Raw genomic sequence first — 14,831 nt, forward strand, 5'->3', positions numbered from 1 at the left:
ATGGAAAACGTCTGTGTGTGTGCGCGTGTGTGAATGTTTTATGTCAAAAATGTAGAGACTGAACAGTCTGTGTCATAGGTTCAGCCACGGACTTTAAAAATTTATTTCATGTCTTTCTCTGTGCATCTTCCAACTCTTCCAACACAAGGCACCTTTAAATGATGTTTTTGTTGTTTATTAAAGACAGAGCAGTTTACTCCTGATATTTCTCTCAGTAGTATACAACGGTCCTGCTCGTTTAGTTTGGATTAAACTATTTGAGTCAAGTGATCAGATCAGAAGATTAGAAGTTTGAGAACTATAGGAAATATAAGAATAAGTAAAAAAAGTTTACATAACTTTGAAAACCATTATAGTTTATGGACTAATCGTTCTCTCTCTCTCTCTCTTTCTCTCTCTCTCACACACACATTTGTAGGCAACCACGTAAGAACCCCAGCACTGTGTCTCAGGACTCCTGGGATAAGGTCTACCCCCCTGGCGAGGTGTTCCAATCAGCTAAAGAGAACCCACGCTACTCCAGCTACCAGGGAAACCGTGGTGCTAACGGCTACCTGAGTGGTCCGGCTCTGGGCCTGAACGCACGTGTGCTGCTGGAGACACAGGAGCTGCTAAGGCAGGAGCAGAGGCGTAAAGAGCAGGAAGCCCAGGCCAAGCTCAGTCCAAACAACTCACTGGTCCTGTCCTCAATCCCCAAAGGGCCCTACAGACAGGATGTGCCACCTTCGCCCTCTCAGCTCGCCCGCCTTAACCGACTTCAGAGCCCTGAAAAGGGCCGGCTGTTCTACTCCTGAAGCGATGAGAGAGGTTGGAGTAGAAGAGCGTGACACACACTATGAACTTTTCTGAAAACATAGGGATTTTGGTTGTTGACTTTTTTTTTAACTTGTCATGCACATCACTATTTTTTTAATACACAATAGTCCAGCCATCCAACGTCTCCACATGGTGTGTGTCATAGCACTGACTAGCGTCCTCGCCGGTCCTGACAATCAGAAAACAGCAAGTGGGTTTCCAGGTTTGCATTTGTATTACTACAGCGCTGTGACCTACAGAACTTATTTCACCTCCCCCCGGTTGTGAATACATTGAACATTGAGTGTTGAGGAAAGTAGCAGGTATCAGAGTCCTCTTTCTCTGAATAGCAGAAATATTTTGAATATATATTTTTATTTGAATACTGCGCTAGCTGTGGATATAAATATATATACAGTATACACACACACACACACAAATAGGTTACGTTCAATAAAAACCTGACATACTGTGTGTTAGTAAGGTGTTGGGCCATCATGAGCCACTGGAACAATCTCCACACTATTTAGTATCAATTCTCTAAGTCTCTTCTACAAGCTGTAACGGACCGATGAACGCTGTTCATGTGATCAATCTGCTTTGACACTTTTTCCTCTAAAAGGGGAGGTGGATGGAGACACCAGATTTTCCTATATTTTGTCACCCGTCTGTACGTTTGACTGAAAGAGAGAAAGAAGGAAAGAAAGAAACACAGAGAGTTTGAAACTATCCTGAAAAATCACAGTCATTTCACTGGTCCTGCGACGATTTTATTTCTCTGTCCATCTGTCACACTTCCTGTTTGCCAGCCTGTGCCTGCTCTTTAAACTTTAGATTCTCTCTTTTCATGCATATTACTTGGGTCATGTGACGGGAGCTGGACTGCAATGCAAAGTTATAAGAAATTCATGTTGGTGCCACCTGTGCCAACTTGGTGCTGCAGCACTTGCTCAGTGGTCCCACAGTGGTCTGAGAGTTCTGTTGAACACACACACACACACACACACACACACACACACAGGCCAGTACTGTGAACTTTATCTCGTGCTTCATCTTTTGTTAGAAGCTGATGTGGGCTGCATATTTATCTCATCAAAACCACACGCTGTATAATCAGAAAGTCAAAAGTCATCTTTTTTTTTTTTTATAACTATCCCCGCCGTGAGCAGCCATGTTCACATGACATCACTTGCTGAACTCAGGGGTCGACTTTTTACGAGTGGGAATTCTGTTTTCCCTAGCCGAAGGTCGAGGTGGGTAAATGGAGCAATAAATAAAATCCGGATAGGTGTGCATGTTTAAATGCATCTAAGACACTATTAAAAACAGATTGCAATCCAATCATTATTTCAGGAAGTCTAAGATATCACATTTAGCCTCATTTACCAACCAACCCCTTATAATTACACGCGTGTAAATGTTTTTCGATCTGTTCCAGTGAACCGACTGAACATTTGCAGCACAGGAAGCTGGTGACGCCAGGAGATTATGTGAATAGTATAGCTGACACAGCAACTGGCTAATGGATGAAACATCAGTGTGTGTGTGAGGTTAAAAATCTTCTGCAATTCTGATAAGTATTATGATATCTATTGTGGATCTAATATTTATTTTAGCCTTTTCACTCACCTCTAATGATCTGAACACTGGCAGTTTTGATCGCTTTCTTTCCTCCTCTCTTTCACTCGCTGTCCCAAAAGAGCAAAACTAAAATGTACGAAACAATCAAGCACATCGTCCTGCTGTGGACTAACCGGTACGTGTGTGTATGTTTGGTCACGTGATCTCGATCGGGTGGAAAAATGAACTTTTCAGAACAGCAGCAGGTTTTTTTTTCTTTTTTTTTTTATTGGCTGCTTAATTTCACATTTTGTATTTTATGCATTGAATTAATGGAGAATTTGTTGGCGATGGTAATGTTTAAGTGCCTGTTATACGAGGGATATTTTGTACTACAAAAGATTTACATGTCATGCACATATTTTAGCAATTATTCTTCTACCTTTTGTGTAATAACATCTTTCCACCACAAGTGTGTGTTTAGATTGTTAAAAGAAAAGAAAAAAAAAACCCCGTAGAGGAACTGTGTTGTTTTTGCATTGTCTATATTCTCCTGAGGTAACATGGTGTCCATGGTGTATCAAACGTAAGCACAGTGCAATTGCTTTTTTTTTTTTTTTTTTTTGGACTTGTCTTTATACATACTGTATGAAATTGTACACAGCTTTCTCTGTACATATCAAATTTAGACAGAATAAAACAGAAGGCTGTTTCTTCCTCTTGTTTACATTACTCAAGTGTGCATCTTTATTGATATGTTCAATTCACCGCATTGAGGGAATGACCGCTAAGAGCATCGTTACCATGACTGATTGGTGAAAGGTGTGTTGATCATTTTCCCGGACAGCTGAGATCCGGGTACATGGATGTAATTCAGATCACAGGTACTGATATGGGTTTGTTTATATAAGCTTCTATAGTAATGGCCAGTATAGTAATGGCAGAAGGTTCCCATAGATGGATGGATAGATAGATGGATAGATAGGTAGATGGTTGGATGGGTAGATTATTGGATAAATATATAGATAGATGGATGGATAGATATATAGTTGATTGGTGATAGATAGATAGGTAGATAAGATTATCACAACACAGTGTGCCATTTACATGAAATATGATGTAAAATGTCCAACAGAAACATAGTCTAACATAATATTGCATGGACAAGGTGAAGTTCTCTGTAAAAAGGCTTAATTTTACATTTATGGAAGGAGTCTCCAGTGTCAGTGGCATAAGGGAATCTTCAGGATAAAGATGTTTTTCAGTTTCTTTGCTCTTTTAGCCCTAAAACAAGCAGCTTGGAGTTATCTTTGGGGTTATCTAAAAACTGTCTGGTGAGAGGATGACTGTTCAAATCAGTGATGAATTCAGTTCAGTGTTTTTAACAATGGCATTTGAGTCAGTATGAGGAAGAACATCATTTACAGCTTTCCTTCCCGTCACTGAGTCTGATTTCTCCCTCACATGGTCTCGGAGTTTTTCTCAATTGTTAGGGATGAATATAAATTAAAATTTTAAACTTTAGCATTTTTTAATTCTGAATTTTTTAAACTGCTATAAGAAAGTCCATTGTTAAAAATACTATACAAATAAAGTTAAATTACAATTTAAACCACTGGAAATTTGTTAAGGTATAACACACTTTGGGATACAGTGCTATAGGAAAAACATCCACTTCAGTGTGGTAACAGTAACTCTACTTCATGTCAAGGCACAAAATGCTTCTCTGTCATTGATTACTATCTTCTCATGGCATGCCTTTTTTTTTGGTGATTTTTTTTATAACAAATAATAAAAACGCATACAGTATGATGACCTTTTCAACTAGTTTTCTTGTATTTATGACGTCTTTGTGCAGCATGAAAAAGTCTGTGAAACTCTGTGCTTTGTTCTGCCGGTATGGCTCACACATTTTGGAGCAGCTCAAAGCACGGAAAAAGGAAATCTGAGAAATATCCTTCCTCTACTTCCTGCTCTTTAATCTATTTCTGATCCCATAGATCACTTTAATGCTGCCTATGACATGGCTGGCCAGCACTGTAATGAGAAGTGTAATGAGTTTGATGGCAATAAAGACAATCGTGAAATTTATGAAGTTCAGGTCAGGGCGAGTGGAGCATCTGTGACGTAGCCTCTTGGCTCTTTACACAGAAAACCTGCCAAAAGCTTCTCTATGTGAGGAAGTGCGAATCTGTTTGACATACCAGGATTGTGTGCGAATAGGAAAATGAAGGGAAGCAGAAGTAGTTAAACAAAGGGAAAGAATGCCCAGGGGAAGCTGATAAGAGAGGGATCCTGTGCAGATCAGATGCAGTTAGGAACACTGGAAGGTCTGAAGCTGGAGACTCAAAGCAGCGGAGTTCACAATGTGTGTAAAATAGGGCAGATAAACAGAAGGGAAAGGAGCAACATTTCATAAAGTGGCTGTGGCCTCGAGGGTGAACCCTGGAGAATTGATAAGAAACCCTAAGGAGAGGGAAGGTAGCGATGAACTGTAGTCCTGCGTTCAGCATCTTAACACCACAAGAACTTTCTTCAGAAATGGAGTCACGAGCCTGGGATTTTATCCTAAAACGCTTGAACAGGAGTTAAAAAAAAATATATATATATCTATATATATATATATACACAGACATTACATTTACGGCATTTAGCAGACACCCTTATCCAGAGTGACTTACAACTGAGCAATTGAGGGTTAAGGGCCTTGCTCAGGGGCCCAGCAGTGGCAGCTTAGTCCTGGGGTACGAACCCATGGCCTTCCGATCAGTAGTCCAACACCTTAACCACTGAGCTACCACACCCTTTATTTACAGACTTACACAGTTGTAATCAATCTTATTCTACCCCCATTGCAAATCAGGTTCATTTCCAGACTTCCAGCTGTTTACAATGAAGAAAATTAGAAAACTAAAATAGCTAAGAAAACTAAAATAGCTCAACACAACAAAGGCTACAAGTGGTTTCCCCAAGTTCAACTGATAATGCAACTTTTAACCAATTCAGCAGTCTCAAAATGATTCAGTCCCTTCATGGCCAGCATCTTAACTGCTTTACCGTTTTGCTGTTATAACCTACTGCTAACAAGATGAATAGCCACACACTTGCTTCTGGCAGCATTATACAGGAATCCTAGGCCATTCCTCTTGAGCAATGGCATCCAGTTCAGTAATATTCACGGGTTTGTGTACTGCAACCATCTTCTTCAAATCCCACCAGCCGTTTTCTATGGGGTTCAAGTAAGGTGAATGTAATGACCCGCGTAGAATCTTCCAGGACGACTTCTGCAGGCAAGTCTTGGTGGGGTTTCTGGAAGGACCAGTGTCGTTTTCTTCTAGTTTTTCCTGATACTTCAGCAAATCCATCTTTCCTTCCACAGGCTGCAGGTTTCCAATGCCAGAGAATGCAAAGCAGCCCCAGAGCATCACTGAGTCGCCACCATGCTTAAGAGTAGGCAGTGTTCTTCACAGTGTATGCTTCATTCTTCTTCCTCCAGGCATACCCCTGATCCATCAGGCTAAAATGTTCCAGGTTTGTTCCACAGCTCCACAGAACAGAATCCCAAAACTTCTATGGCTTATTTATATGATTTTGAGCATATAGATGAATTTTCTTGCCCTATTGGATCAGTAGTAGTGTATGTCCTGAAGTTCTTGTATGGAAACCTTGTGTGTTTAGTACATGCCTTACTCTACAAACTAAATTTTCAGTTAAATTTGGCAAAACCACTTGAAGCATTCAGTGTGTTAAGCTACTTTAGTTGCTTTTGTCAGATTTGTTCATTGCACACAGCTGGAAGTCTGTAAATAAACTTAATGGAGGGTTGAATAATTTTGGTTACAACTTTATACCTATATATTTTCGTTATAACATATTCGCTATAATTCGCTATAATTCTCAAATTGTTGGGATAGCAGGAGAAAAAAAAATCAAAGTAAAAGCCATAACTTTTTTATGCCGACAATCTGTAACTACTACATGATGTAATATATTTGTTGTGAAGGCTAGCAACATCGCCAGAATATTCTTTTCTTGTGTCTTCATTTGTATAGTTTGTTTTAGTATTGGCTTTTCTGTTACTTTATTTTTTTTTAATATTCAAAATAAATTTCGGACCAATATTAGAGCAACCGGAGAAGTTCCACTGTTAAGTGTAGTTTTTGTACATATTTGTACATTATTGTGCCTGTAAATGTGATTTTATACTACATTTTCTGGAATACCTTAGGTTTTGGTCCATCACTGACCTACTGAGCTTGGTCCTAATACACAGCATTGCTGACATATGACCTCACTTCCTGTTTTTAAACTTCAATTCAATTCAATTCAAGTTTATTTGTATAGCGCTTTTTACAATTGACATTGTCTCAAAGCAGCTTTACAGAACATAAATATAGAACAAAAGGTTATTATAAAGAATAATATATTGATTAATAGAGTACAAAATTCAAGATTAATATTAGATATATAATTAGTTCACAATGTGTATGTATTTATCCCCAATGAGCGAGTCTGAGGTGACTCAGGCAGCATTGGCAAGGAAAAACTCCCTTAGATGGTAAAGGGAGAAACCTTGAGAGGAACCAGACTCAAAGGGGAACCTCATCCTCATATGGGTGACACTGGAGGGTGTGATTATAAATATGCAGTCTGACAAATGTTGTATTGGCGTAAAAGATCACACCAATCAAAAAAGATCACTCTATAATAGCACAGAGTCCAACTGGAGCTGGTAGATCTCTAGATGCCTCAGGAACTTCACAATCAAAATAGTTTCTGAGTTCTGGATGAATTACCAGATGTCACAAATCTCAGAAAAACAAGTTTTGTTCAGGTTGGTCTCGGGATGCAGTATGCTAAACATGATGATGATCGGAAGAAAATAGCTTGAGAAAAAAGGAAAAAAAATTATATATACATGTGAATTAAAATGACAACATATCCGATAAATATAACTAATAGGAGTTAATATAACATTTACTGAAGAAAATGTGAATGGTGCTTGCACGTGGCAAATCCCAGAAGCTAGTCGAGATGAGTATGTGACGTCATCTGAATACTCTTGAGGAAGTTTTCCTCATTGTGCTGAGTGTTTTGATATGTCACATGTCCATGTTGTGCTAATGGGCACAATAGTAATGATGTTGCTTTGCAAGCACCATTAAATATACAGTATGTAGGTTTAACAAACTTGATATGGCCCAAAGGCTCAGGAAATGGAATCTACTATGACATTGTGTTAGTTATTGGTGGTGCTATAATGCTTTGTGGTGTATACCAAACCTTCTGAGATGCTATCAAGAAAGAGGAGGAGAAGAAGAAGAAGAAGAAGAAAGAAAGAAGGTGGAGGAGAAACAGAAAACATACAATTCCATTATTTTTGGTGCATATTTGGTGCTTGGCCCCCGGCACACACCTTTGCACTACATAATGATTTGAAAAATTTCAAGCGAGATTTCACATAAAGTAAACCACACAATAAAAAGTATCATATTTTTGTGTTACAATTTATTTCCACTGTATTTAGCACCTAATAATGTCTCAAAATGCCTGCGTTTTAATTGTCCGTGTAGTGAGATGTAACGCAGCCTGAGAGAGCAGTGAACTTTTTCTCCCCTCGTGCTATTATTCTTCCCACTGTGACATTTATATGGGGATTTTTATTGCTCACTCCATGATGTCCTATAAGTCTCCTCTGTATTGTCTATAATCAATAGCAGAGCAATGCTATCAATGCAGCCCTCAGTTCTGTACTTACATTTCATATGTATGGAGTACAAAGCTCAGGGCTGTGTCGCATGTGCTTTTTCAATCTGTTTGCTCCTCCGTCTTTCTAAGGCTGGAGGCTCGTCCGTGAGTCACCTGTTTTGGATGGAGCACCCTGTTTTGCGGCTGCTGCAGGCTGGCCGTTGGGGATTTGGAGGCCAGAAGTGATGTGTCGCCTGAGAAGAGACGCTCATAAATCTCCTCAATGCAAAAGCAAATTGTAGGGAGTCGATTCAGCTCCACCCGCTCTTCTGTGCTGTATGCAACCACAACAGACATTCCACACAAACCTTAGTTAACATCTGCTTGATGTGTGTGTGTGTGTGTGTGTGTGTGTGTGTGTGTGTGTTTGTGTTGGTGAGAAGCAGCAAAATAGGAGGTTGCTTTCTCTGAACCTTAAAAGGGAAGGCGTGAAGGCTGCTGGAAAATCCAGGGAGAGATTCTGTGTGTGTGTGTGTGTGTGTGTGTGTATTTGCGTGTATGTGTGTGTGTGTGTGTGTATCAGAAGTGCTTTGTCTGCTGAATCTCATAGATAAGAATTGTATCTGGATCCTCAAAGCTTACTTGCTGCCAAACGCTACAGGAAATTGCAGTAAAATGTCAGCATGGTTAACCTCAGCATTTATCCTTGCAAAAATATCTATCCACCTTACACAACCTTTCTGGACTAACGGACAAGCGCGATGCAGCGCACACACGACACATGGATCCGGCATGCTCGAAAAGTGGAGGACAAAGAGCCAACATAGGTTTGAGACGACAAATTGAAAACACGAGTCAGTCATCATTATGAGCTGTTAAAAATCATCTGTCGCTGTTTTTTGTCAAGTGTACAAAAGTGGCAACATGACAACTATACACCAGTTTTTCCAGAGCTGAAACTCATGACTTTACAGCTACTAATACATTAATAAATCTGGAATATGGACAGTTGATCCTGGATTAGTTTTTTTTACACTTACAAATACATCCCGATGTGTGCATCACCAAGCATGTTACACAAAACCTTTTTTTTTCTCTCTCTCTCTCTTTTTTTTGTGCTTAACAGATTTCACACAGCTGTTACTGCAGAGAGCAAAGCAGTGATGTAATGCTTTAACGATGCAGTTACTGCCATGATTCTCACTCAATTTGTCAGGTTTCAACACTGATGGAAAGTAATATCCGAAAGGAAAGCCGTTTAAAAGAAAAGGAAAAAAAAAAAAAAGAAATAAAAAAGCTTAATATGCATAATAAGCTGGGTCTGAGTTTTTATTTATCTGTGATGTTTGATCATAGAAAGGATAAACTCAGGGAAAACAAAACCTGAATAGTTTCTTACTACTATACTTTGTAGTGAAAAACTGAACTATTACTTTACAGCTCCCACAACAGCTCTACTATGCTAACTGAATATGTCATAAGTATATCTAGAAGTATATAAGTACTGCACACTTTTTGTGTAACATTATACTTGGACTGCCATGCATAAGTATACACACCCCTTGACCCTTGTCCACAATTTGTAGTCTTTCAGCCTTGAACTAAAATGAAGAAAAAAAAGGGTATATTTGCCATGATGTACACAAAATGTCTCATAATATTCAATTGGACTGCAAAAGTATTCAATCCCATTGCTGGGAAACCCTTAAAGCCGATGTTGTCTGATTGCAGCATCGCATTTTATATCATTACTGTACCAAATGATGTACCAAATGATGTTGTGGCCTAATGGTTAGAGAGTTTGACTCCTAACCCTATGGTTGTGGGTTCGAGTCTCAGGCCGGCAATACCACGACTGAGGTGCCCTTGAGCAAGGCACCGAACCCCCCGAACTGCTCCCCGGGCGCTGCAGCATAAATAGTTGCCCACTGCTCCGGGTGTGTGTTCACGGTGTGTGTGTGTGTTCACTGCTGTGTGTGTGCACTTTGGATGGGTTAAATGCAGAGAACGAATTCTGAGTATGGGTCACCGTACTTAGCTGTATGTCACGTCACGTCACAATTGATCCCAATATGCAATGTCTATGAGTGGTCAAGTCTATCAGGTTCTTCACAAACCATGTCCTCATGCAGCTCACTGTGTGCACAGGGGTATGCTGTTTATTGGGCACGAAGGAAGGGGGCATGGTGGCTTAGTGATTAGCACGTTTGCCTCACACCTCCAGGGTTGGTGGTTCGATTCCCGCCTCTGCCTTGTGTGTGTGGAGTTTGCATGTTCTCCCCGTGCCTCGGGGGTTTCCTCTGGGTACTTCAGTTTCCTCCCCCAGTCCAAAGACATGCATGGTAGGTTGATTGGCGTCTCTGGAAAATTGTCAGTAGTGTGTGATTGCGTGTGTGAATGAGAGTGTGTGTGTGCCCTGCGATGGGTTGGCACTCCGTCCAGGGTGTATCCTGCCTTGATGCCCGATGACGCCTGAGATAGGCACAGGCTCCCCGTGACCCGAGGTAGTTCGGATAAGCGGTAGAAAATGAGAGAGAGAGAGAGAGAGAGAGCATATAAAGAAAGTAAGAATCAAACTGTAATGTGTGTAATAGTCACAAAGGGTTTTGACATAAAGTGTAATTCCATACGTGAAACCTAACACAAATTATACAATGGGTCTTCAAACAATAAATCTACAATTAAACCTTTTTTTTAGGTTTTACCATTGATATTACTTAACTCTAACAAATGTAGATGTTTCATGGCTCACAATATTCTATGTGCTCATCATGTTGGTGGTAGTTAGTGGAGTGTTGGCTGTCTGTATTTAAAAAATGATGAAACAATAATACTAATAATTTGAAAAACACTGCCCTTATCATCAACTCTCGTGCATTTATGAAAAAGAAAGTGTGTCATTTTAAAACTAGTCATTGCATAAGTATTCACGCCCTTGCTGTAAGAAAACGAGAAAAAGAAACTAAATTAGTTGAATGGCATCAACATGCGTAGAAATGTTGTGTCACGTGATCTATTTGTAAACACACCTGTTCCTAGAAGAGCAAAACAAGTCCACGACAAAGTTGTGCAAATGTTCATGAACTCTGAACACCCAGCACAGCACCAATAAATACAGTGGTGTGAAAAAGTGTTGGCCCCCTTCCTGTTTTTTTATTTTTTGTAACACTTTAATGGTTCAGATCATCAAACAAATTAAAATTTTAGTCAAATATAACACAAATAAACACAACATGCAGTTTTTAAATGAAGGATTTTATTATTAAGGGAAAACAAAATCCAAACCTACATGGCCCTGTGTGAAAAAGTGTTTCTCTAGCCACACCCAGGCCTGATTACTGCTACACCTGTTCACAATCAAGAAATCACTTAAATAAGACCTGACTGAGAAAGTGAAGTAGACCAAAAGATCATGAAAAGCTACACATCATGCAGAGAGCCAAAGAAATTCAGGAACAAGTGAGAAAGAAAGTAATTGAGATCTATTAGTCTGGAAAAAGTTATAAAGCCATTTCTAAAGTTTTGGGACTCCAGCGAACCACAGTGAGAGCCATTATCCACAAATGGTGAAAACATGGAGCAGTGGTGAACCGTCCCAGGAGCGGCCGGCCGACCAAAATTACCCCAAGAGCGCAGCGACAACTCATCCAAGATGTCACAAAAGACCCCACAACAACATCCCAAGAACTGCAGCCTCACTTGCCTCAGTTAAGGTTAGTGTTCATGACTCCACCAAAGGAAGTTGGAAGGATGGGAAGTCGTGGCCTAATGGTTAGAGAGTTTGACTCCTAACCCTAAGGTTGTGGGTTCGAGTCTCTGGCCGGCAATACCACGACTGAGGTGTCCAAGAGCAAGGCACCGAACCCCCCTCAACTGCTCCCCGGGCGCCACAGCATAAATGGCTGCCCACTGCTCCGGGTGTGTGTTCACGGTGTGTGTATGCGCACTTTGGATGGGTTAAATGCAGAGAACGAATTCTGAGTATGGGTCACCGTACTTAGCTGTATGTCACGTCACTTTGAAAAAAGACTGGGCAAAAATCGCCTGCATGGCAAAGCGATCTGTTCGTGACCTTAAGTTCAAGGGAACTTGGGTTCTGCAGCAGGACAATGATCCAAAAACACACCAGCAAGTCATCAATTTCTGAATGGCTGAAAGAAACAAAATGAAGACTTGAGTGGCCTAGTCAAAGTCCTGACCTGAATCCTATGCTGTGCCATGACCTTAAAAAGGTGGTTCATGCTCGAAAACCCTCCAATGTGGCTGAATTACAACAATTCTGCAAAGATGAGCGGACCAAAATTCCTCCACAGCGCTGTAACAGGCTCACTGCAAGTTATTGCAAACGCTTGATTGCAGTTCTTGCTACTAAGGGTGGCCCAACCAGTTATTAGGATTAGGGGCAAATACTTTTTCACACAAGGCCATGTAGATTTAGTTTTCCCTTAATAATAAAAACCTTCATTTAAAAACTGCATGTTGTGTTTACTTGTGTTATCTTTGACTAATACATTTACATTTATTTGATGATCTAAAACATTAAAGTGTAACTAACATGCAAAAAAAAAAAATCAGGAAGGGGGCCCACACTTTTTCACAACACTGTAGTTCATCATTACAAAAAAAAAACTGTAAAGAATATGTCATTACATTTGAACCCACTTCCTTTAAATTGCATACTCTTTCTCATTAACCTGTCAACACCTGCTTTACAGCCAACGCTATTACCCCAAAGAAGCACTGAGGCTAAGCAACAAGTCACATGATATTTTATCGATTCAAAGCTTTAAAAATCACAGCACTTTATGAAAACACTGTCACAGCGGCATCAGAACTGGACTATGGAGCAATGGAAGTGGGTCTGCTCTGATGAATCATGTTTTCTTTTACATTACATGGCTGGCCTGATTGTGTGTGTGTCGCTTACCTCGGGAACAGATAGCACCAGGATGACGTATTGGAAGAATGCAAGTCGGTGGAGGTAGTGTGATGCTCTGGGCAATGTTCTGCTGGAAACTCTTGGGTCCTGACACTCATGTGGGTGTTACAGTAACACCTAATTGCTGTGGTCTCTTTCGGCAGGATATTGCTCTTTTCCACACTGCAAAAACTGTTCCGAAATGGTTCGAGGAAAATGACATGGATGCAAATTGCAGATCTCAATCTGATCAAGCATCTGTGGGATGTGCTGGACAAAAACATCAGACCCATTGAGGACCATCTCATGACTTAGAGGACTGTAAGCATATAAAGTTGATGACATTAGATATTCTGACATTAGACTGTGTCAAACATTGACATATTTCTTGTAAACAAAGTAGGGCAACAAACTTCATTCCAAACATTTATACAGTAAATGACCTGTGCATGTTGTTAACAATCCAATTCGATTCTTTATCAGAAATATTACAGTGTTGATAAACTCCAGTGAAATTTCAATGGTCGACATTTCACCCATTGCTTACTGGGGACAGGGACGTACAATATTCACCCTACACAAAGTTTTACTTACTCTGTCTTATTCTGTGAAGAAAAAGTTTCAAGAAACTCATTCGTTTTTATTTTATGTTGCCATTTTTAACAAAAGTCAGCTTAGTTGCATATGACACCAATCCTGTACCATGGAAGTTATACTTAAATTTAACTAACACTTGGTCACATGATTGAAAACACTGCTATGTTGGGGGCACGTTGATGGTGATTAAAGTAATATAATGATAGATGTTAAAATTTACACACACACAGATCAGTAACTAAAAAAATCCAGAGCCTATTCCAAGAAGTAACGATATCACCTTAAATTTTTCATTTCCTAACTAAACAGCAGAAAAAAATAAGAAGAACCTTGGCAAGGCATACATTCATTCATTTGGTAGCAATTTTTTATCAAAAGCGAATTTGTGAATTGAGACAGGATGCTTTAGCAGTCAAGGTTTATGAGTCTTGCTCAAAGACCCAACAGTGCATCTATCTATGGCAGTCTAGGGATTTGAACTCACCACCTTCCATGCATTATGGACAAATTCTAACCACTAAGTTTAACTGCTGAACTTCAGTAACTCAACAGCATGATGGAATTGTGGGTGAGGTTGCTGAATTCATGACAAACCCTATTTCTTTTGTTTTTCCCTCATGCCATTTCTAATATCCTGTGATATAAAACAGCCTTCCTCTGTTACTTTTGTGTTTCAACAAGTAATTATCCGTCTTTAGATTTAGAGTTTTCTAATGGAAATCATTCCGTGCCAACAATAAAGCAAAAGTGATGCAGTTCTCAGCAAAACATATTACAATATAGAAAGTGAATTGGAATGGAATGACACTTGAACCCTGCAGAGATGAATGCAGTCATTTTTCATCATAAAGATTTGTCATTAACCAGGATTATGACTGTCTCTTTAAACCTGTGTTTATCAAGTAGGCCAGTTTTCTAGACACTTAATTATTTTTTTCTTTGCTTCCCTCAGGGTCTACATGTAAGGAGCTGAAACTAGCTGTTTAGCTGCCTTTAATACACTGCTTTGAAAGTTGACACTTGAATTGTTGCTGTTGACACGCATTTAGCTAATGTGCTCTTCTCTCACTCACCTGCTTGTCTCATGGAGTAAAGCCCAATTTTCTGGAGAATTCTGGTATTTAAGCGGTCGTGTATGCAAGGAGATGCAGCATTGGCAACCCTGGCATGAAAAGATCCGGTAAAGCGTCTCAGCTGCAAATCTACATGGGGCAAATCCTATAATCTGCTGCAGTGCTAGCAGCCCAGAATGATGTAGAGCATCATTGTTCTG

The 14,831-nt window shown here is 39.9% G+C and overlaps 1 protein-coding gene across 2 annotated transcripts in view; it reads left to right on the plus strand.

The window, feature by feature from the left end:
* pard3aa (par-3 family cell polarity regulator alpha, a) overlaps positions 1-2,948 on the plus strand; it is a 403,329-nt gene extending 400,381 nt beyond the window's left edge. For both annotated transcript variants that reach the window (XM_060869625.1, XM_060869626.1), the window contains one exon: positions 419-2,948. In XM_060869625.1, the coding sequence (XP_060725608.1) occupies positions 419-794 (376 nt within the window). In that variant the 3' untranslated portion in view covers positions 795-2,948. The remainder of the gene's footprint in view (positions 1-418) is intronic.
* Positions 2,949-14,831: the final 11,883 nt, after the last annotated feature.

The sequence above is a fragment of the Tachysurus vachellii genome, chromosome 5 (assembly GCF_030014155.1).
Source record: "Tachysurus vachellii isolate PV-2020 chromosome 5, HZAU_Pvac_v1, whole genome shotgun sequence".
NCBI classification, from domain to species: Eukaryota; Metazoa; Chordata; class Actinopteri; order Siluriformes; family Bagridae; genus Tachysurus; species Tachysurus vachellii.